Genomic DNA, 24,487 nt, shown 5'->3' with positions numbered 1-24,487 from the left:
AAGCTTCAGTAAAGCACTACAGAAAATTTCTGAACGGAAGAGACAGCACTGTTTGAAGAAGAATAGACAGTTGTGGTTTTTTTCATTCTCAGTATAGAGCACTGTATCAGGGCTTAATTCAGAAACTAAGAGAGCAAAAGAAAGAGTAGGAAGAGGCTGAAGTTCACAAATTGCCTTCTATTTGGAAAGATCCCGAAATACAGTGCACTATATGCTGTACAAACAATTAACATTTGGTAACCCTGAAATTAATCTCATTCTGGGGCGGGATAGAGCAGATTTTAGTGCTCAGCAATGTAATTCTATTTTAAGGCAAATTGAAGGCTCTCACTGTTATTGAAGCATACGGAAATCTCAAGAATGCAGAATGTAATTTCCTAACTGGACACTAAAATGGCTAATCTTCCTTTTTTTTCGTGTGTGTGTGTAAAGAGTCATGTCAGTTGTAATTATAGCTGCCAAGAATTTAGCCGAAGTAAAATAGTGAAGTCTTCAGTATTAAGTCCTATAGAAGAAAAAATGCTTCTAGCAGCACAGTCCTTTCTAATACACTGCTCCTCCATGATTTCAACGCTGACTTTGTGTGTCACGTACTGAAGCATCAGCAGGGTTTCCTGCAGCAACTGGGATTATCCTTTGTCAGTCATTCTGGCAAGGTTTGAATCTGCTCGGTTTGAGATTAAAGGCAATAATAATCTGTCATAGGACCTAAGGGACTGAGATAACAGAATGCTCTTGTGGATGGAAAAGGAGGATGATGTTAGGGGTGCAATAAGGTTGTGAAAGTAGGACAACGTAACTTGTTTAACTGCTGAATAACCATTTGCATTGATTCTGGTGTTTTATCATAATAGTTCTAAGGTGTTGGCAGAAATTTGGTATTGGCAGTTTGCAGGTAAGAAGCAAGCTTTGTGATAAACCTAGCTTTTCATTTTCATGTGAATAAACTAATCCTTTAGTAGATTCAATGAATGGGAGGCATTTGAAGATTTACCACGTCTCACTGAAGTAATTGCAAATATTCCTACTGATGTCCTTGAAGCATGGAGAAAACCTAGGCTCTAGGATTAGACCAGTATTTTTTACAAATTTGTTGTTTTAATGATTTGGGCATAGTAATACCCAGGGGGCTTTTTATTGATTAGGCCAGGGGACTCATTGGTTTCTCCCCCTCTCTAGCCCCCATCTTGTATTTCTGCTTCTACTATGCACCTCTTCATTTGAAGAGAACAAGATAGTCACGCATTTATCTTCTTCAATTCCACCTAAATTAGCACTGTTTCTATTATGGGGGGTGTGTAGTTTTCTGTGCCTATATAAGACCTATGGAATTAATTGTAAACATTAACTAAATCAGGTTTTTGGATGAGGATTTGCAGTAAGTGAGACTAATGGACAATAATTTAGGCAACAATAGTTACTATGGTGTTAAAAGTTCCAAGTAGAAACCATTGCATTTTATTGGAATAAAATTTGCTAGATTATAGTGTTGTGCTAAACTGACTGAAAATTATGCCAGCAAAATTGGTATTTCAGAAAATTTCCTGATCCCAGTAAGCTCTGGGATCTTTGGATCTGCAGTGGTCCTCACTGGAGAGCTGTTGGGGGGACACCACAGTTCCCAGGTATCTGGATTTAGATAATCAGCATAAGGTTGCAGTTCTTAAGTAAAAAATCAGCAGGAAAGCAAAGAATATGAGGAAGAAACACAAGGAAAGATTATGAAAAACAAAGAATGGGATAATATGTCAAAAGACTGAAATAAGCAAAACGTACTTTTTAAAGGAAAAAAGCTGAGAAAATTTCAAGGAAAACTTCAAAAGATAAAGAATAAGTTATGATAGACTGTAGATGATTAGTAAATGAAATTTTGAGAATATGATAGTGTCCATTAGTGCACATGGCAGGATGCTGCTGAAGCAGGGATACTAGCCAATAGACTTTCTTCTTTCAAAAGATTTTATTCTGGTCTCAAATATAGGGTAGTTTTTCCACCGTCAGTCTTATCCCAACATAGGGAAGGAGGCTCTTTACTCATGCTTGGTCTTTGCTGACATTTTTCACTGTAGAACTTGTTAGATATCCTATTATATGTTCAGGATGTCTGTAGTCAGAGTGGATCTATACCAATGTTCAGGGAACCATCTAGGAACAGCCTGCTTCTTGCTCCTTGCTTTGCTGTTCTACAATAGATGCATCTTCTACAATAGAAGCATCTTATGGGACCACTGGCCAAAGTTGATTGGAGTTTTCCATATAAAGCGGTAATTTCATGTTATACTGCAAATGAAAGTGTCATATATTATTTCAGAATAATGTGGTCACTAATGATCTACAAGAAATGGGTCAATTAGTTCGAGTTAAAGTTGAATTGCATGTAAGAATAATTCCTTTAAGAAATTCAGCTCTTGGTGACATACTGGTTCATTATCCTAGATGAGTCTAATAAAAGAATAATGCAGATATTTCAGACTTTCTTCTGTGCTTAAAACTCACTAGATTCCTTTACTGAGCTGCCTTTGGACACTTATTTTTTTCTTTAAGCTTCATCAGTAAAAGTGACTCCTTTAGGGGCTGACAATAATCTTCTCTTCCAGAGACCTGCATGTTGAATTGCTCTTTTTCTGAATAGCTGCTATTATTCGCAGTGAGACTGAAGTCAGTCTTTGCTCTTAACAAAAATGACTAATGGCTTTATTTTCTTTAGAAACAATGGAAGATAGCCATTTGGAGTTCTTCATTAATTTCCCTGAAGAAGACTATTCTTATGCAGCATATTTGACAGAGAACATTTAGTGATTAAAAACAGTCATAAAAAGTATATGCTACCAAAGTGGTTTTGTACATGTTATCACCTCTGCTCAATAGAGAGGTTAAGGATGAAGGTAAGAGTAGGATCTACATATACATACAGGAGAAAGAGACAGCTGAGCAAACTAGGAAAAGACATGACGGTAAGGTGTGTATAAATAAGCAGGAGAATGGATGTGCAGAAGCGATATCTAGCACATTTACATGCCTAAGAGAAGGGCACTGTAGGGGCTGACTTACAGAAACTTCTTTAGGGCTATTCCCAAGCATTTAGACTAGACCTGGGGCCAGATCAGCTGCTCTGGGAATGAATGGGCAGGAGGGGAAAGTGAGTGTGTCATGTAACAAAGATTGCATGCTATACCTGGAAATCTTAATAGAGGAGGCTGAACCTGTCTGAGCCCTCTTTTCTGGCGCTGCCTCTGCTGTTAGTAAACCTGCACCTGCCATTCGAAGGACAGGAAGGCCACTGTGTCTCAGCTATTTTGTGGCTTCTGCTGATGCACAGTAGGTAGGGTGTTTTTACTCCTTCATGTTTGTGTAACATATCGAGATTTTCTTGGTAAGTATTTTATGAAAGTTAATCTTTAATAAAATAGTTTTAATACATCATAGTACTTTAGGATACTAAGTATCGTAGGCAATATTTACTTCATGTGAGAATTTCTTATTTTCTTTTTAGTGACACTTGCCATATATAAATAAGAATTTGCCACACATGGTTAAGGTATCCAAACAACCTTAACTCTTCACAGCACTGGCATGGTGGGTGGAGTTAGGGAAGAAAACATTGCAATTTCTTGAAAATTAAGTTACTTTTATTAGGGTTATCAAAGTTTCATAAACCTTTGGTCACTTCAGTGTCAGTTGGATTCAGCCTAAACTTCTTGTCATGTTTATAGACCTGGTATCACCGTAATGCATTTTATTTGAAACTATTGAAACTCTCTCGTGTTAACTCCCATTTTAGCATAGCTTTTGACAAGGGAAGAAATAATTAGAATGTACAGTGTTGTTGACACTTTTTTATTTAATATTTGCAAGTAGGAGAAAGAAAAATGTCACAAGACAGGTGTTTCTTAAGGGATGAGTAACAAGCACTTAAATTAAGGTCATGCTAGAACTAGTGTTTGAGAAATTGGAACATCAGAAATTTTTTTGAGATGGAAAAATCTGATCTCAAAAGTATTATAGTGCTAGATTAATCTCTGTTAATGAACACAGAACTTTTCTTGGAAAGAAGACATTACTTCTGATTAGGCAAAGTTCAGAGTAGGTAAGTTAATTAGTGGTATTATGAATTTTAGACTTAATTTTCCCTTTAAATATAGGTTGAATGAGCCCAAACCTTACTGGTTCTTGTTACAAAGACTGGCATATTCTTGAAAAGAAGTTTGCAGTTGTGAAGTACGTATCCTAAGGAGATTAACTAAAGCCTAAATTTCTTGTTAAGCACAGGGGACACAGGCTTGCAAATATTTTTCTAAGAAATAAATCCTGACTTGGTTTTCTTTAAATAAACAAAGACATACCTGTGAAATTCCTCTGTCATTGGTAGAATAACTATTTATTTTCTGTCAGGCAGCTGATCTTTTCCAAATATATCTAATAATGGAACCTAATCCAAATGTGTATTACTTGCTGAAATAGATTTTTTTTTTAATGTTTTCCCAAGTCACATGATGCATTACTATTACTCTACTAAATAACGTATCACCCTGAAATCTGTATGTGCTTTATCTATTGTGTTATCTGATTTGCTAAACTTGTACTTCTGATTTTGGCAAGAAGCGTGGGAATTTTTTTTGTATCCCACAAATCAAAAGGGATGACTGACTGACTTAGAACATAGCTCTTTTCTTCTTACCAACATTATTTTCTCTTGTCTAAATACTTATTCTGTTATTGAGTTTAAACTCTATGACACCTTATTTACATTCCTTAATTGTAGATGCACAATTATGGTTGTATTTTCAGAGTACTCTGAAATCTACTGATGAAACTGCTACTGTTTTTAGAAATTAAAACAACTATCATAATACCTCAATCAGCATAATATCTATAGTGCATGTACAGATATAATTTAAAAAGTAATGAATATAAAGCTAAATATACATAAAAATTACAAGCGATGTGACATTTGAGACAAGTTACATGATCCTTGCCAATGTCTTTGATTATGGCAGGATCCTGCCTAGAAGGTACTAAAATAAACAGTGATGTTTTACTACTTTTAAACTTTACAATGTGTATGTTCTCATTCGGGTAACGTGTTTTGTATCTAACATTTGGAGGTTAGCTTGTCACAGCAGCAGGGAATATTCAGGAGGTGAGCAGAGTGCAGCTTTGGAAAGCGAGGGACAAAAAAGTCACCTAGGTGATCAACACACTCTCAAGGAAAATTATGCTAACTGTATCCACTAAGTAATAACATGAAAATTGAAGTGGGACTGAATGACAGTTAACTGTGTTTATAACTAAATTGTGTGTGTAAACACACATGTACATATATATGTATGAAATAATACTAAAAAAATTCTTGTGTCTCATATGTGAATACAAGCTACTCTAGATATCAATGAGGGATAAAAAGACATTCAGTCTTGGCGTTGTGAGGAACACCATTAAGCTTACACAGGTCTGAGGAGTTCCTCCGTTCTCTCCAAATTTCCATCTACTAAACATTTTGTGCTGCAAAAGCAGCCCTTTGTCACAATGCCGTGTTCACCAACTTGATCCCATATAGTTTTCATTTGAAGACCGACCCTCAGTCCAGTTTCTCTGGCTCACCCACCACTACAAGTGGCTCAGGAACTCCCAAGTAACAGAAGGTAGCAAACACTGTCTTGAAAGAAGTTGTTAATGCTGCTAAAAAGGCAGCTGAAAACCTGTTTGGTCTCAAGGAATCCCACCTTATCAAAAGACTTCTTTTGACTCTGGCAGTTGCATAGCCCACACCATGTGTCATGCCTCTTACAAGTACCCTTAAGTAGAAGCAGAGTTACTTTATATAGTCCAGATTCAAACAAAGCATCTAAGCTGCAGGCATCTAGAAGCTAATTAGCCTCTTCCTGGCTCCAATAAGTGAATCACGGGCTACTTACTAACTTGATGTTAGAAGTGGCGAAGACTGAAGAAAACTCAGAAGTCTCTCCCTCCACCCTACCTTGTGCCCAACCAACATTCTTTTCATTTTAGGAGTAAAATCTGCAAGAAGGTGCCAGCCTGATAACTCACTGCTGTTAGACATAGAAAGCACGTGCCTTTTTATTGTCTAAGAGTTTTGTTGATGATCTGTGTCTGCCCGTGCCACCCCCCGCACCAGCCCTGGCACACTAGTTCAATGCTATATAATTTTACCAAGCCTGAGGTGCAGAGAGGGCTCTCCAGTCATGCAGACTCAATGTTTTCCCATGCTTCCAAATTAAGTGATACCTTCTCACAGGAGATCTTGTATTTAAAAAAAAAAAAGTTTATAATAATTAACGAAAAAAAATACATACACACACACTCACACAGTATAGGTTTTTGGAATCACGTATGTACTATCTCAAAGCCTTCATTACCACTTTGATTTTTCCTTTTGTAATTGTTACAGATCTTAGAGATAATTGACACTTACTTTGTATAAGCTTGATAAGACTTCTCTTGGATTTTCTTTAAGCTACCAGTATATGCAAAAGTGTAATCAACATCAAATACCGTTATTTAATTCCTGCACAGTTTTGTACCACAGTATCTTGGCTGGTTAGGAGGTGATTTTTTTTCTTTTTTCTTTTGATATGGCTGTAACTGTATTGTTTTAGTGGTGCAGTTAAATAGGGCATTAAATCAAGATAGCATCTCTTTTCTGCAGTTTAATGACTTATATCTGTAAAAGGATTCTGAATGAAAACATATCAGAGGTTTGAATGACTTTTATTGTTGTTGATAAAGTGATACAGTTTTGTATGTTACAGGTGTACATTATTTTAAGTACTTTATTGTGCAAGTTCTTAGCTTGCTATGCATAATTTAGAAATTATGATAAGAACATATAACTGTCTGAATAGTTAGGATGCACAATGCTGAGGTCATGTAAAGGCTATAATTCAAAATATAGGAGAAATCAGGTAACGCTTTAATGTGTTGCATCCAAATTGCAATGAAGCCTCAAGGATTGGATACCGTTATAAGCAGACGGGACATATATTTCACTTTAATGATGATATTCTACAGTGTACTGCTACACATCCATGATCAATTTTTGCATTCCGAGTTTTGAAGTCTGGTGCCGGTGCAACTAATTGTTACTTGTTAGCAAAAGACATCTCAGCCTATGTCAATCATGGGTAATTCTATATATGTTCAACTTTCCTTCTAAAACCAGTTCTACCCAGCTCTTGCTTTGAATTTCTTTAGTGATCAGTAACTGGTCATTTTTTATTTGATTTTATATTCTTTGGTACTGTTCTCTGCGTGTACTTTGAAGGCCTCTTGTATTATTTCCTTGTTCTTTTGGGGGCCCTGTTGCAATCTCCTGCTCTTCTTCAACAACCTTCAAGTTGTGGTTTTCTGATAACAGAACTAGTGTTTATTAACACAGCCTAGTCACGTGTGTAGCCTCGTTCTAGGATCAGTGATTATGTCACTACAAAAATAATTATTAAATAAAGACATATCTATATGTTGATTTATAGATACTTAGAGATGCTACAGATGTAATGCTTTAGTAACAACTTTATTTTTTAAAATTTTGGTGATATCAATGATTCGTTATTAAAATTGCTTTACAAATGGGAATTGCTAAACTTTTTTTCAACTTTTATGGACTTTTGTTTTTAAAATTATTGTAGTCTTTTTCACTATTAAGTTGACTGTGTGATGCTTTTTCACTTTGTCATAAGCTTAGACCAGCCAGGTTAGCTCAGTTGGTTAGAGCATGGTGCTAATAACACCAAGTTCACAGGTTCAATCCCTGCTTACTGCAGGGGGGTTGGGCTCGATGATCTCTCAAGGTCCCTTCCAACCTAAAGCATTCTATGATTCTATGATTGCTTCATATAAGTGTACTTAGTTTTTCAGATATATCTAATCAGTGATAATCGATTTCCTTGAGTGTGTAATATTGCCCTACGATACAGTCTTACAGTTTTCTGTGATATGTCTAAACTGGAATGTTGAAGATGTAAAGTTGGCTCCAGCTTCTATGACTTCAGTTCTAGAACTGACTGCTGCAAGTATTGGAAAAGCGCTCTATTTAGTTGGTTTTCAGAGGAGCATAAGAGAATGTTTGCAGACAGAAGGAAGCAAAAGAGTTTTGTTTTTTCTTTTCCTGCTTGTGTTTACTGTTTTGCAAAAAAACCAAACAAGTAATAACCCAGGAGCTTTATGCTTGAGGTCTAGGTGTCAAGGTCAGTTCCTAAGTACAGTACAGAGTTGCGTGCCTTGGAAGCAGCCTTGCTCTCTTCCTGAGAATTCAAAAGAACTCAGGATTTGAGCTGGTTGACTTAACAATATAAATGATTGGAGGGAATAGGCTTTCAGGAGATCTTAATGCTGACTCCAATTATTGACACAGATAGAGGCGTTAGCCCATTTTTCAGCCTGTTCAGGGCATTCCTTCCCCTTGATGTGTTGAATTTTCCAGATCATCTGGAAACAGTAGCTGTTATCGAATGAGCATGGTTATTGCTCACAATGTTAAACCTCGTTTCATGACTCACTACATGGGATCTATTCCTCCCTGTTCTGGTCTTTTTTTGGTGACATCATTCTGCTTCTCAGAGAAAAATTACTTTTCAGCCCCAAAGAAAACAGTTGTTCAGTGACCATTTAGAATTTAGTCCTGTGCTAATGAAATACATATGACTCTGTATGAGTGGCTCAGATTTGGAAGAATAAATGTATGTATGTCAGTTTTTCTACTTCATGCTCAGAATACAAGATCTATTAGCTTACTTGAGCCTTACAGCCCAAGATAAGTCTTACTAATTTCTAGTGATTTTTGTGCCACTCACTAGTGAGGGAGGGACCTTAAAAGCAACGACTAATTTTTCCCTATAAGCACAAACACACACAACATTTTTGAGAGTTAAAACAGCAAAGCTAGGACTTTACTGCCTGCAAATATCTTTTATTTTTTTTAAAAGAAGAGTTCAGTCACTGCCAAGTATTAATTTTTTTTTTGTAATTTCAGCTGCTGCATATTTTCTTTTGTCTGTCAACTTTTCTCAGTCAAGCTAAGGCAGACAAAAAACCCCCAAAACCAGTCTTCAAGGCAGTACTTTCAGACACACAGAGCCAAGGCCTCATGCTCTTTGAGAAGTATCTAATATAATGGTATATGGCCTTGATTTGGGTGCTGCAGCAGTAAAATAACTTTTAATTTCTCAACACTAAAACATTTCAGTCCATCTTTTAAATGCTCCTGTGTGAACCTGTTTCTGGACTGTAACTGTCAACCTTGTGAACTGTTGACAAGATGCAGTTGACTAGCAATGGCAGATATTCAGTTCCAGCAAAATTGCGTCTTTGTTTTGATTTCCCTTCAGTCTGAGCTCTAATAATTGATTAGAACTGAGGAGGTGGCCTTTTTCATTCTGCTCTATGGTTATCAGTATGTTCAGTATGTTTAAGTGGTGACTTTTTTTTTTCTTTGTTTTGGAGAATGCTGTATCTTTTTTTCATTTATGGAATGAGACCAAAGAACACTGTTTCTTGTCACTGGGAATGCTTTATTTCATATAATTAAATCCAGACAAGAACCCAACAGGAAACACAGATTACATTCCATCAAGGAAAACAGGCTGTTCCTTGTGAATAGATACTGACAAAACAATTTTGAGGGAGCTTTTAAATTTTCATTAATATTTTTAAAAAAATAGGAATAGTAGCATGTTTGATCTTCTAAAATAGCTAAAGCAATTCAATTGAAAAATGTTCCAGTTTGGCATTTTTATCTTGTCTAAATGTGAAATACAATTTGAAGTTTTAGCACAGACATTGTCTTACAATCATTCTTGCTCTGTTGTTAAATACTACGCTGTAGTAGTTTAGTTGGAAATTAAGGTAGCACTTCTAAAATATACAGTCAAACTTTTATGTGCTGTAGTAAACTAGTAGGGTAGTGTACATGCTGATACAGGTAAAGAGTACTTCTAGAAACAGCAAAAAATTAGAGGTAAAAATATTGATAATACTAGCCTGTGAATAGATTAGGGATTATGAGATGATGGTAAATAGCCTGTTTTGAAAAAGTCAGTACCAATAGAGCTATGTATAATTAGTTCTGAGTTGGGGAAAATATATATGCATCACCAATATATAATTAAATGCCTATGTTTAATATAGAAAAATATTTAAGTGTATATCTCTCACCTATATAAATATATGTATATATGTATACATAAAACCAGTTCTGAGTTGAGGGAAGAAAAGTACATTTCCCATTCCATTATTTCATGTGTTATCTGCTACTGACTTCTGGGTTTGTGCCAAACTGATGGAGCAAAAGATTTTAGTAAAGATATGGAATGGCTGTAGAAGGAAGTCACAGAATATACAGGAAAATGGTTTAAGTCTTTCCCAGCACATCTCAAGGAAACTTGCATGATCTTTTTCCACTTACAGATTTTGTAGCTAAATAACTGCTTATGTTGAAAAATGTTTTGCATGCTGACAGTATAAAAGGTATTTCCTAACATCTTTCCTCAGTCTTGTCGTGAAGTTTTGAACACTTCCATATCTTAGCAGTATTTCTCATTTAAAGGTTTTAATGGTTTTATGTAAACTAATAATATTTTCAGTCTAATGTTTTGTTATTTTGTCTGTGGCCAGTGGTTATGAAAATTTGTGTGTCTACCTCTATTTCTATGCCGGACTGACGAAAGGCAGATGTAGTAACCTACTCAAGTCGTTCATCCAGCCATGTAATGCATTTTGCACACTTTACTACTAGATTTATAAATTCCTCACAACTTAGTGACAGGCTACATAAATTCATGAGCTACAAACTGCTGCATTGTAAGTAAATGAACTTTTCCCTTATAGGGCAAAGATAGCAAAAATATCCCAAGTGAAACTAGTTAAAATGGGTTTTCTTCTGCATTTTGAATCACAACTATTTAGTTAGTCCTCTCAGTGTTCATACCTTTCTCTCCTTAAGAAAAAGCAGCATTTGCAGACAGTGAAAGAAATGTTTATGTTCTGGAAATCTCTAAAGCAGCACATACATGAGTCAGCATTGGTTTCATGTAATGTAGTCAGATTTGTGACTTGTGATTTCGAAGGTCTGTTAAAGGGAGAAGAAACAATATAAAAGATGACGATATAACTTAGTTAGTCCTTCAGTATGGGACCTTATTTCTTGTAGGACTTGGACACAGCTTGCCATCTACTTTAAGTATGTACTCATCTAGAGAAAATAATACTATTCGGTTACCTTTTGCATGCATGTATCAACTTCTGGGATATTGAAATGGAATTCACTCATTTTGGCACTTGAGTAAGGATGTGAACTCTGCCCTAGCATCTAAGTATATTCAGCGGTCTGCAGACAGGGCTGCACAGTATCGCCTCAGATAGAGGTGACATAGCCACCAAGGCAAAGGGCTCCAGAGCAGAGGATCACACTGCGGGACCCTTCCTAAAGCAGCAAATCTGTGGCAAAACCACAAAGGCAAAAGTGCAGGGAGAGAGAGGGTACCCCAGCTGTGTGTCCCCTGCCCCGAGTGGGCATTCAGCCCCCTGAGCTGGAAGACAGTGATGGGGAGCAGAATGGAGCCCCCATAATCCAGGAGGAAGCAGTTAATGACCTGCTACACCACCTGGACACTCACCTGGATACTCAAGTCTATGGGGCCGGATGGGATCCACGTGAGAGTGCTGAGGGAGCTGGCAGAGGAGCTTGCCAAGCCACTTTCCGTCATCTGTCAGCAGTCCTGGTTAACAGGGGAGGTCTCTGATGACTGGAGGCTTGACAATGTGATGCCCAACTACAAGAAGGGCCGGAAGGAAGACCTGGGGAACTACAGGCCTGTCAGCCTGACCTCGGTGCCAGGGAAGATTATGGAGCGGTTCATCTTGAGTACACTCCACAGACATGTGGAGGCCCAGTCAGCATGGGTTCATGAAAGGCAGTTCCTGCTTGACTAACCTGATCTCCTTCTATGACCTGGTGACCTGCCCAGTGGATAAGGGAAAGGCTGTGGATGTCATCTACCTGGACATTAGTAAAGCCTTTGACAGCGTCTCCCACAGCATTCTCCTAAGGAAGCTGGCGGCCTGTGGCTTGGGCAGGTGCACTCTTCACTGGGTAAAAAACTGGCTGGGTGGCTGAGCCCAGACAGTTGTGTTGAATGCAGGTAAATCCAGTTCGTGACTGGTCATGAGCGGTGTTCCCCAGGGCTCTGTTTTGGGGCCAGCCTTGTTTAATGTCTTTATCTGGATGAAGGGATTGAGTGGGCCCTCCGTAAGTTTGCAGATGACACCAAACTGGGTGGGAGTGTCGATCTGCTGGAGGGTAGGAAGGCCCTGCAGAGGGATCTGGACAGGCTGGACCGATGGGCTGAGGTCAATTGTATGAGGTTCAACAAGGCCAAGTGCAGGGTCCTGCAGTTGGGTCACAACCACCCCATGTAAGGCTACAGGCTTGGGGAAGAGTGGCTGGAAAGCTGCCTGGTGGAAAAGGACCTGAGGGTACTGGTTGACAGCCGGCTGAACATGAGCCAGCAGTGTGCGCAGGTGGCCAAGGCAGCCAACAGCATCCTGGCTTGTATCAGGAATAGTGTGGCCAGCAGGAGCAGGGAGGTGATTGTCCCCCTGTACTCGGCGCTGGTGAGGGCCACACCTGGAATACTGTGTCCAGTTTTGGGCCCCTCAGTACAAGAAAGACATTGAGGTGCTGCAGCGTGTCCAGAGAAGGGGCAAGGAAGCTGGTGAATGGTCTGGAGCACAAGTCTTATGAGGAGCGGCTGAGGGAACTGGGGTGGTTTAGTCTGGAGAAGAGGAAGCTGAGAGGAGGCCTCATCACTCTCTACAGCTACCTGAAAGGAGGTTGTAGTGAGGTGGGGCTTGGTCTCTTCTCCCAAGTAGTTAGTGATAGGACGAGAGGAAATGGGCTCAAGCTGCGTCAGGGGAGGTTTAGATTAGATATTAGGAGAAATTTCTTCATGGAAAGAGTGTTCAAGCATTGGAACAGGCTTCCCAGAGAGGTGGTGGAGTCACCATCCCTGGAAGTGTTCAAAAAACGGGTAGACGTGGCACTTTGTGACATAGTTTAGTGGGCATGGTGGTGTTGGGTTGATGATTGGACTGATGATCTTATAGGTCCTTTCCAACCTTAATGTTTCTATCCTAGTTTTTACTTCCATTAAAAAATAATCCAGCCACCAAGCTAGGAAACATGAAATTATTACTCTACCCTTAATTGGTTTAGTGGTGGACTTGGTAGTGTTAGGTTAATGGTTGGACTGGATGATCTTAAAGGTCTTTTCCAACCTAAACGATTCTATGATTTCACAGGTGCCAAACAGGATGGGGGAAACACTAGCCTTTACTTTGTAAGTTCTGTAAAAAGGTGTAAAACATTGCAAATAAGAAATTTTCAATCAATGCTTACTTGTTTTTAGTTTGTTACCCGTAATAGAAGCACTGGGACCTGAGCAATGTAGTGGCAAAAATTAAAAATGATAATGAGGTGTATAATTTCTCATCTGCGAAATTGAGTAATTTCTTACTAGTTATTTGCTAGAAGACAAAATGGTTTCCCTAAAAACTTGGAGAAGGTATTTGTCATTTAAACAACACCTATCAGAGTCAGGGCCTGTAGGATACCTAAGGTAACATTTCTCAATAACTGGAATGGGATAACTTAAGGATTATGAAGATATGTTAACCATGAAAATCCAGCTATAGTACATCGGTGACCAAAATTTATTGTAACGTATTTGATGATCTTGTTGAAATGAGGTTAGTTATCTCGCTAAAATTCACAATACGCTTGCATATATCGCTTTTTTTTTCCTTTATATTTTCTGTTGATAAAAAACCTACCTTCTTAAGCTTTTATCTAGGAATTTCCATGAGCATTTAGTTATGTTCCCTTATACATCTTACAAACCTATTCTTGCCCAACAGCATCAGTAAAACATGTTAATGGTATGTGTCAGAAGATACAGCATTTCTTTGTGTATTATTAATTGATTGTATAAAAATGATGAAATACAATGGCAATAGAAAGACAATGTATGTTAAAAGTGCCTATACTATTTTTTATAGGCAATTGTAGTGACTGCTTTTTCTACAGTTTATTTTTGTTTAACTCAGCATTATATATTCATGAGATTTCCTGATTCATATGATATTTTTAAGCTTCTATATTAGTGACCGTATCTGTAAGTTCTGTAATTACAATAGGGCCACTAGGAGCAAGAAGGCATAAAATGCATTGAACTTGATGCTTTTTATCAATAAATTTAGGACATACCTCTTGAGAAATCTTGACTCCCATCTTGAATCAAAGAGTAGTTTGCTTACATTATGAATAGCTTTAACAAAAATAACATCTACCGGGGTGTAGTTCTATGATTGGATTTCTGAACAAATTGATATATATATATATATGTATGTAGAATTGATTCATATTATTTTAACAATATGTATTTTTCTATTTTTACTGTCTTTGTTGCCTGTGGTTCTACTCAATTTGCAGTATGTTTGGGGTTGTTTTTTTTCCATCTGGTACAAGCTACATAGGCTTGCCTATAATAAATATATATAAAAATAACCATCCAGTGTTAATATTTACAAAGAACGTTGAATGGATATCTTTATCACTGGTTTAATCACAGATTTGGAAGTGCAGCTTATGTCTTCACAGATTCTAAATTCAGGTATTTGTTGATGTTTAGAAGTCCTCAGCTTGTTTAAAAGGGATATTTTTCTTACAAAAAAATCACACAGATCATACAGTTTTGTTTTACTTCTTAAAAACTGTGCAGCACTCTTCCTAAACTGAGACCAATATTTTTAACTGCTTCCTTCTATTTTGTTGCAAATATATTGTTAGTAGACCTGTGGTTTTCCTTCTGTCCCATTTTCTGTTGCCACATCTGTTCTTATTTGCTTTGTAATGATAATTATGCTGTAATGCCTCTCTCATATTCTTTTGTATTCCTTAATTTCTTCCATTTTGGACTGTTTTACACTAGGGTGTTCTCTGTCTCCATGGCAATGAGAGGTAGACCAGAACATTGTTCTGAGTCTTGGTATAAGAGACTACCTATTGGGAGAAACACCAAAATCCTGTCCATGTGAGTGGCATGATATGGCAGAACTTGTGATTATCTTTGTAATGAATTTTCTCCAGACTGTAAAACAAACAAAAGCAACAGTAGCAGAAGTATAGTATCTGTTTCATAACTGATTCCAGATTTTTCTCCTTGACATGCTAAAAATACAAAAACTTTCAGCTCCCTGAAAGAAAGCTGATGAGTAGCACTTTTCTTTCCTGTTTTCTAAAAATTGAGTAAGGGCCAAGGCCTTTGCAAATACCTTTCTTAAACACTAAGTAGACCCCTAAAAGCTAGACTGTTTCTGTCTTTGTGCCCTCCATGTGTCCTTTGCATCTTTCGGAGCTTCTGTCCTGAACACAATACCACAATTTTCATAGCTGCATTATACAAAAAAAAAAAAAAAAAAAAAAAGTGGGGGGTGGAGGGGATGGGGGGAAAGGCAGACAGGTTACATGAGCTCCTGTCATTTGTGGAATAGTGCAACATTTGAAGCAGAAGGACACTTTTCTTCAAATTTTTTTTTTTTTATTTATCGCATTTGGTCCAAGTAGGCTGTTGAGCCCTTTTTTTTAACCTGCAGGGCTTCAAATGCCATCAAAATTGATACCTCCAGTGACTGTTTTGATTCTTACTGAAAAATTGTTTTGGTTTATTCTTCACTCAGGAAGAGCCCAGCATCAGGAATTATGAGACTAATGCTTCTAAAGGATGATAGATGTCTTCAGGATGTTATAAGGAAGGAATGAGCTTTTCTCACTTAGTCTTAAATGAAGAAATGAAGCTATAACTGATCTTTTCTGACAGGCATGTGTATTGTAAAGTACAATGGCTATGTACATCAGCGATGTTTTTAGTGCTGTAGGAAAGTATTTCCTTCCTTCCACTGAAAGATATATCACTTGCTGTGTCCCATTGTGAAGATTGTTTGACGTGAAAGAGACTTAGAAATGGAAAATTCTGTCTTGTCTCTGAATTTTCTTTCTATGGTTCTCCATGTCAGTCAAACTGACCCTATTTTTGTGGAGTTCCTTTTTATATTTAGGGTTTGTCCCACGTCCCTGTCCTGCCCCCTCCCCCCCATCCCCCAGTTATTGCTGACTTGCTAGTAGTTTGAAAAAAAACTGTTCCTAAGTTGTATAGCATTACTACAGTAGATTTAATTGATATAGTAGGCTGAATAAACTGCTGAAGTTGGTATTTTTCTGTATCAGATACTGTTCCGAAGAGTTCTTCTAATGAAGTGTCTCAGAGCAAAGATCCAGTTTGCCTCCCAGTGGCACCCCGCTTTTTCTGCTGCAAGGCAAAAGTGTCATTATCTGTTGCATTACAGTAAAAAAATTCTCTTTTGACTTTGTTTCTAAATATGTTCTGGAGTATGCTAAAAACAACTATTTTCTTGATCAATGTGTTGTTTCCCTTATAAATAATTTGAATCACTTCTGTTCAGAAAACTAAGTTTTCCCTATTTCAAAAACAGAAAACTGTTTTCAATATATTTCTTATTCTTGTTTCAAATTGTATCTTCAGTTTTGGATTTAGTGTATGAGCACTAAACGCATCTATTTCCCAATTTTAAACTATGAATTTTATATCATGTAGCCTGCAAAAATCTTAATGAAAGAACATAGATATTGTCCAGCTCTGGGGCCCTCAGCACAAGAAGGACATGGACCTGCTGGAGCGGGTCCAGAAGAGGGCCACCAAAATGATCCGAGGGCTGGAACACCTCTCCTATGAGGCCAGGCTGGGAGAGTTGGGATTGTTCAGTCTAGGGAAGAGAAGGCTGCGAGGAGACCTTATTGCGACCTTCCAATACTTAAAGGGGGCCTACAGGAAGGATGGGGAGAATCTTTTTAACAAAGCCTGTTGTGACAGGACAAGGAATAACGTATTTAAACTGAAGAAGAATAGATTTAGACTAGACATTAGAAAGAGATTTTTTACAATGAGGGTGGTGAAGCACTGGAACAGGTTGCCCAGAGAGGTGGTAGAGGCCCCATCCCTGGCAACATTCAAGGTCATGTTGGAAGGGGCTGTGAGCAACCTGATCTAGTTAAAGCTGTCCCTGCTCACTGCAGGGGGGGTGGGCTAGATGAGCTCTAAAGGTCCCTTCCAACCCAACGCATTCTATGATTCTATATCATATGGTCTTAGAAGTTTGGAAATGCGAAAATTAAAACTGCCTAGGTTTAGCTTCTGTCATGTCTGCTCTACAGTCATTAATGGCATGGTCTTTAATAAATGTTCATACATTGTTTATTCATAAGACCCCCATACTGTTCACTGCATATAATAGAATGAAACACTTTTCATTATTTCATTCTATCTGTCTTGTTCAGTTTGTGACCCTAGTCTTTCATCTTCTCACTCAAACCGTTCTGAAGACAATGATAATTTCCTCTTGGATTTTTAAAATTATCTTGAGAACACAAAATGCTTTAAAAATTACTCATGTTCAGAATAAGAAGAAAGGTAAAGAAAATGAGGTGCCATTCTTCTCTTTAGTAACAGGAAGGATGAGATAAAGATCATGAGTATACGCCCTTTAGAGTCATAACCTTTGATCTGAGCATTTAACAGCCTATCTAGCATTTTTATAACATTTGACATACTCAAAGGATTGCTTCCATTAGCTGTGAAGTACTGGAGCACTGAATTTAGCACTTGATCTAATTGGATTCTGGTCTTGATATTAATGAGGTTAATTCATCATAGATTTGTGTATAAAATTTCCTATTTTTTAAAAAAAGCAGGCTGAGAAAACCCTAGGAATTTGTATTTAATGGAGCATTGACACATTATTAATTTTAATGGACTTGTAGTTCTTAAATTTGAAAGCCCAGACTTGGTTAAAAACAAATTTTCCATGTCATGATATTTTTGACATTTATAAAATGTTACTGTTTCAAAATGGAATTTAAGGTAGAAATTTGAAATTTCCTTTGACAAGAAATATATAAACCAGCTTCTTTCTAGTTCAGTACTTTTTGTAACCAAAATGAGCTCTTCATCTGGCTCTTAGTATTTGAGAGAAGACTCTAAACATAGAGCAAGCTCTGTATGAGTAGTAGAAACCCCATTGTTATTTGGGGTGCCAGGTATGCATCATGTTCTGTAGAAGGAGGTTTCAGCAGTATACAGCTGCCTTGAAATAATGACAGGAACTTGCCAATCAAGTTAAGCAAGGCATTTATTTCAGTAAAAAGAACCTGAATAACGGTCAAAATTTGTCAAACTTGGTATGTTTCTAGAAAATGTCTGTTTTGACAAATACCAATTTTCTAAAAAAAAAAGCTAAACAAGCAAGAAAAAAATCGGTGGAAATTTTCATCCAGCTTTATGCTGACCTCTGTAACTTAAGCTATAGAGGTTACCATTCTCTGTGTGGAGGACATGGGTGAAATAGTTTGACAGTGGTTTTCTTTAGTATGTATTGAGAGATCAAGACCCAGAAATTTAGGATTGCTTTCCAGACTGTAGAGAAAATGTTTGTGGGTTGGGTTATGGGTTTTTTTGCAATCCTGTTTCCTCCTCAACTTTTTTCCAAAAGAAAATAATTTCTTTACATTTCTCAAACCTCTTCCTGCACCAGTCCTGTCTCTACTGTTCTTGATTTCTCATCTTTCCTTGCTTGCCTTGGCTTAATACCAGTCTTACCCAGTCACTTTGAGATGCACGTCTGAATTCTTTCTTTCTTTCAGCTAGTTTCCACTTCCTTCTTATACCATCTCCTTCCAGTTCACTGCTCAAAAAATCAGTCGATAGTTGACTTCTTCCTTCTTATTTTCCTTCATGTGGCAGTTCCACCCTACTCCTGCCTCCTGGCTTCATCTTCTTTCCTGCCCAGTTATTAGTCCCATTCCACCCATTTGTCTTATAACGTCTATGTTCCCAAATCTTGGTTTCCAGAAACAACTTTGTGACTCCTCTGTTTACTTAACTTACTCCAACCCCCTCTTTTTGTTCATTGTGCTCCAAGCTTCTCACCTGATCTACTTACTCCTTTTGTCCCCAGTCATAAGTTACTTCTAATTTTTTTTTTTTTCTCGCATCCCAGTATTAGAAACTATTGTATATGCATATGCTGGTTCAACTATCCAAGCAGGAAACAAGGGTGAATAAAGAAAATAATAATACATTGCAAAAGGACAGTAGGAAAGAATTGTTCCTTTTTTCAAATATTTGGAGTTAAGAGTATTGACATACTGTAAATTGTCATCAATTCAGATAAAATTTAGTTGGATGGTACCCCTGCGGGACCTGTAGTCTAGCCTCCCCCTCAAAGTTGGGGCTGTTGCAACACTAGATTGATAGGTCAGCTGTGGATTTTTTCCAGTCAAATCTTGAAAACCCCCAAGAACAAAGATGCCATGATCACCACGAGCAGCTTGTTCCGCTGCTGTGCTACGTTCCTAGTAAAGACATTTTCCCCTAATATCCAGCCTGAGCTTGCCAAGCTGCAATGTGTGACCTTTGCACCTTGTTTAAATTATTTGGCACTGCTGATGAGAGCTAGTAATTGCCCTTCAAATGGTTGCAAGTAATCATCCATTAGCCTCATTCACAGACTAAATAAATCCAGCGCTCTCACGGTTGTCTTCTGTCCACTGTAACTCCCATTTTCAACAGTCAGTTGTTTTGCGGCCTGTACCCCACGTTCCTTCCTCGTTATTCCTTCCTAGGTTCAGAGCTTTGCAATTCTTATTGAACCTCATTTTTCTGCTGGTCAAACCCTCAAGTTACTGAGGTCTCTCTGGATTGAACCTTTGCTATTTGTTGTGTCATCTGCTCCTATTGGTTCAGTCGTTTATGGCATGCTTTGTGTTACCATCCAGGTTGTTACTGAGATGTTAAGCAGTATGATCCCCAGAACTGACTCTGGGGTGCTTTGGCCATTACTGGGACACCAGTTGAATCTAAAGCTGTTGACCACCGATGTAATCAATTTTCAGCCCACTTAACTGTCCAGCCTTTACTTCCTCAGCTTCCAAGTGAATGCACTATGGGGGACTATATCAAAAGCCTTAGTAAAGTGAAGGTATGCTACACCCACCATTCTCCCCTTGTGCACAAAACTGTTATCTCATTGTAGAAGGCAGTCTGGCTGGTCAAGCACTGTAAATCCTTGGTAGGTCTGCAGTGAGTATTCTTGCCTGTCATGTGCATGGAAAAGGACTCAAAGAGGACATTTTCCATTGATCTTTACAGGGACTGAAGTGAGTCTGCCTGGCCTGTAGTTCCCTGCATCTACCTTCTTACATTTTATTTTTTAAGATGCTAGCTTTTTTTCTAGTTCCCAGAGATCTCCCTGATATGGTCTACCATTTTTTATAGATACAAACCATAGCCTCACAATCATATTGGCTATCTCTTTCGACACACTTGGGTAGATCCCCTCTAGCCCCATAGATGTGATTTGATCTCTCTCTATAGTCTGTTACTGTTCTGCCACTCTTGGCTGTCCTGTTCTGCAGACTATGGCATTGTATGCAGAGGTCAGGGAATAAGTTTTGCCCTTGTTATCAAGGGCTTGTGCATTAGTGAATCATAGAATCGTTTAGGTTGGAAAAGACCTTTAAGATCATCCAGTCCAACCATTAACCTAACATTACCAAGTCCACCACTAAATCAATTAAGGGTAGAGTAATAATTTAATTTTTCCTGGCGTGGTGGCTGGATTAGTTTTAATGAAAGTAAAAACTAGGTATCATTAAGGTTGGAAAGGACCTCTAAGATCATCAGTCTGACCATCAACCCAACACCACCATGCAGAGTGAAGAGGCACCTGAGGAAATTGGACAGTGACCCTCCTGACCAGGCATGTGAAAGTCCCACAGATGGCCTTCTACCTCACATATGTCGTCTGTTTTCAACTTTGTTAGACTACAGCTACTGTAGTCTAGCAAATGTGTTGTAAGGCCCTCCTTACAAGTTGAATCTTGACAGTGTAATAGCAGGCGCGTGGCCAAAACTTTTTGTATGTGTTTGTAGTTAAAAGATGGTTCATTATTTTTTTTTTTTTTTTATTCAAGATAAGAAATATATGATGCACTTTTAAAGAAACAATGTTTTAAATTTTATTGGGATTTAGAAGCTCATAGTGTTCGTGCTTTGGTACTAATTCCTTCCTTTTAAAAATGTTTTCCAGTATTTTCTCAGTATTTCTGAATATAAGCTTTAGTGAGCATTTGGCATTTCTTGGCAAATGATTTCAATACTGTGCCATTCAAACCTGCTGTTAGTAATGTTGCTAGTACCAAATAGACAGCCTCCACAGAAATGTTGCTGAATGAGATCTGTGAGACAGAAAGAGAGGGCTGAAAAGTGGTGGCTTTTAGCCCAGCCTCATCAACGGTACTAGAAGCATGAGGCAAAGGGAGTGGGACAAACACTGAATATGGTGAGCTGAGTACCAGAGTCACTGGAAGCAGCTATTGATTCTAATTGTGCTTTGCCAGTCCGGTGAATACAGGTCTTGGGCGTGGCATGGCCCAGGAGTCCGGAGCAGCAGAGGAAGCTGACATCAGCCTCCCTGAGGGCTGGCACTGAACAACAGACTAGCGTCCTTTCACCTGTCACTCCAGCACCCCACGCAAGGAGGTTAGCTGCCAAACAAGTAGGAAAGGAGTTTTACAGCAAGGCTCAGTCTCACCTACAGATATTTAGGTCCTTCACTACCAGAGTAGCAATGCTGATATTACCTCTGTGGTGGTTCATTATTTTGGAGTTTGTTTTCTCATATTGATTCTTTGACTTACTAAACTGATCTTTAAGATTACCTGATTCCCAGAAGTACTGGATGTGAAGTGTCACTGCGTTTATCTGTGTCTGAGGTGTTTTATGCATGGAACTACTTCTGGTGGCTTTGGCTAAACTAATTACATTTCTAATGGGAGACTTAATCTGGGGAAAAGGAGTCAAATCCAGCAGTAGTCACCTTTCTACCCTAGCCTGTAAAAATCTTCTAGACTTTGTTTTTTTCTTAGTTCTTAAGTCCAGGTAATAAATCTGATTGTTTTTTCTTTAAACCTTGATTCACTAAAGAAGGGTTCAGCTCTCTGCTTCTTTGGGGTGTTGGAATCCTCAAAGGTGGCTTCATGGGAAGCATAAGTATCTCAGGTGGTGAGGAGAGGTGGAGCCTGTTGAGAAGAAAGCAATAGAGTAAAAAAATTTGCTAGACAAACAGTCCCTGTCCTCCTGGAACTAGTTCTGCTCCTAGTTCTACTGCAGGTCCTTAGCTATGTGGTGTCACATAAGGTATGCGCATACCGTCCTGCAGATGAAGCAACATATTGAATACATCTGGGACAATGAGTAAAAAATGTGCTTAGGAGCACATGGTCTGTCCAGGCTTCTTGCCCTCACAGATACTCTGAGACATGTAAGATGCTGCAACAGTAAATGTGGTGTTGGGGAGTGTGATAGCTACCTTATTCCCTTGAGGGCACTATCCTGCAGTTAACTGGCTCAACTAATGCTCCACATTTATACAACAGAGTGCTCACATGACATATGATAGATCAGACGTCTATGCAGGTCAGCAGAGATGAAAAGCAGCATCTGATAGGCAGGTGGGTATCCACATGCTGCTGAAGAGCATGTCTGTATCCTGGATGAGGATTCCAGACTGGCTCAGATTTCAGGTTGAAGAATTTCCTAGTACATAAGCATCATGCATTTTCATGGTGCAACTTATACTTCTTCAGTTATGATTTATGTTTTGGGGTAGTACTCTCCTTAGATGTGGTTGGAGTATCTTAGTTATTCTGTGTATGCTGCCTGTGGCCCTGATTTATTTTGGGAAACTGCAGTGTTATAGGAGTGGTAGATTTTCCATATGATGGAAGCTTTGATGGTGTCTCATCCTTTTATTGCTCTAACACTTCTCCATGTGACCAGCAATTTAAGGCTCTGTGGGGTAATGGCAGTCTTGCTGACATTGAGCTGAAGGTCCTGGAGCAAGGTATAAATGGAAAAAAAGATTTGTGCATACTGTTGCTGCTAACTTTCTTTTTCCAGCACTGGAAAGAGGTTGTGACAGAGGTGTCAGGTGACAACCCTACCACAGCTCTTTCAGTGAGACTTTAGAATATAAATACATGCTACAGAGTCACTGGGAAGGTTTGGTGCAGATGAGTGTCCTGGTTTTGGCTGAGATAGAGTTCGTTTTCTTCCTAGTAGCAGGCATAGTGCTGTGTTTTGGATTTAGTAGGAGAAGAATGTTGATAACACGCTGATGTTTTAGTTGTTGCTGAGTACTGCTTATGCTAGTCAAGGACTTTTCAGCTTCCCATGCTCTGCCAGGTGCACAAGAAACTGGGAGGGGGCACAGCCAGAAGAGTTGATCCAAACTAACCAAAGGGCTATTCCATACCTTATGACATCATGCTCAGTATATAAACTGGGGGGGGGTTGGCCGGGGAGCAGCGATCACTGCTCGGGAACTGTCTGGGCATCAGTTGGCGGGTGGTGAGCAATTGCATTGTGCATCACTTGCTTTGTATATCATTATTATTATTATCATTATTATACTGTTACTATTATCATTACTATTTTACTTTATTTCAATTATTAAACTGTTCTTATCTCAACCCAGGAGTGTTTCTCGCTCTTACTCCTCCGATTCTCTCCCCCATCCCATCAGGGTAGGGGGAGTGAGCGAGCGGCTGCATGGTGCTTAGTTGCTGGCTGGGGCTAAACCATGACAATGAGTCAAACCCTCTGCTATTGGAGAGGTGCAAAGACATGAAGGGGAGATACTTGGTGAGTTCAAGTCTGCTGCAGAAGTGAGCTTGAGGCAAGTGGAAGGCTGCAATGTGGGTCTGTTGGCTCATTTCAATTGGCTTGTTGAAATGGAGTCTAAAAATAGCATAGCTACCAAATAGCAAAGACCTCGCCTAAAAGAGGTAAAGAGCTTTCAGATCAGATGAGAAGCAGATGTATGTACTTGAAATGCAGATATAAGAAATGGAATAGAAAACCCATTAAGAACTCCTTGAAATTAAAACGAGCAAAATAGTCTCATAGCTAATGGCAGGAAGGAAAAAAATCTAAATCTAATGCGGTAGGTTTCAGGCTGCACGTGCTCTCTAATATAGCTTAAAAGATTTGTTTTTGAAATTGTCAAAGTATGATTTCATGTCCATCTACAAATTGGAGTATGTAGTTCTGTGATAAAAACAAACAATCCCCTATGTAGGAATAAGGAGGCCAGCAGTAAAATGTATTTTTTGCATTATGATAAGTTGAATAAAATTTGAGTGGAATTTTATGTTGGCAGAATTTAGTTTGGCGTTGAATAAAGTTCAGGGAATCTTGTGTCTTCACTGCTTTGGTAACTGTTAGAAGTATTATTTCTTGAAAAGGCGTTATATATGAAGTAGTACCTCACACTGAACGGT

At 38.5% G+C, this 24,487-nt stretch overlaps 1 protein-coding gene across 5 annotated transcripts in view; it reads left to right on the top strand.

The window, feature by feature from the left end:
* The window catches only part of SPOCK3 (SPARC (osteonectin), cwcv and kazal like domains proteoglycan 3), a 252,657-nt gene that overhangs the window by 88,788 nt on the left and 139,382 nt on the right, over positions 1–24,487 (top strand). Inside the window, exon 2 of one of the 5 annotated variants that reach the window (XM_075709124.1) lies at positions 17,559–17,572. The exons of the other annotated variants lie outside the window; for them this stretch is intronic. Coding sequence (XP_075565239.1) covers positions 17,559–17,572 — 14 coding nt within the window. The remainder of the gene's footprint in view (positions 1–17,558; positions 17,573–24,487) is intronic. 5 annotated transcript variants of the gene reach the window in all.

This window comes from Pelecanus crispus, chromosome 4 (genome assembly GCF_030463565.1).
Source record: "Pelecanus crispus isolate bPelCri1 chromosome 4, bPelCri1.pri, whole genome shotgun sequence".
Lineage (NCBI taxonomy): Eukaryota > Metazoa > Chordata > Aves > Pelecaniformes > Pelecanidae > Pelecanus > Pelecanus crispus.
This window is presented reverse-complemented; position numbering and strand designations above follow the sequence as displayed.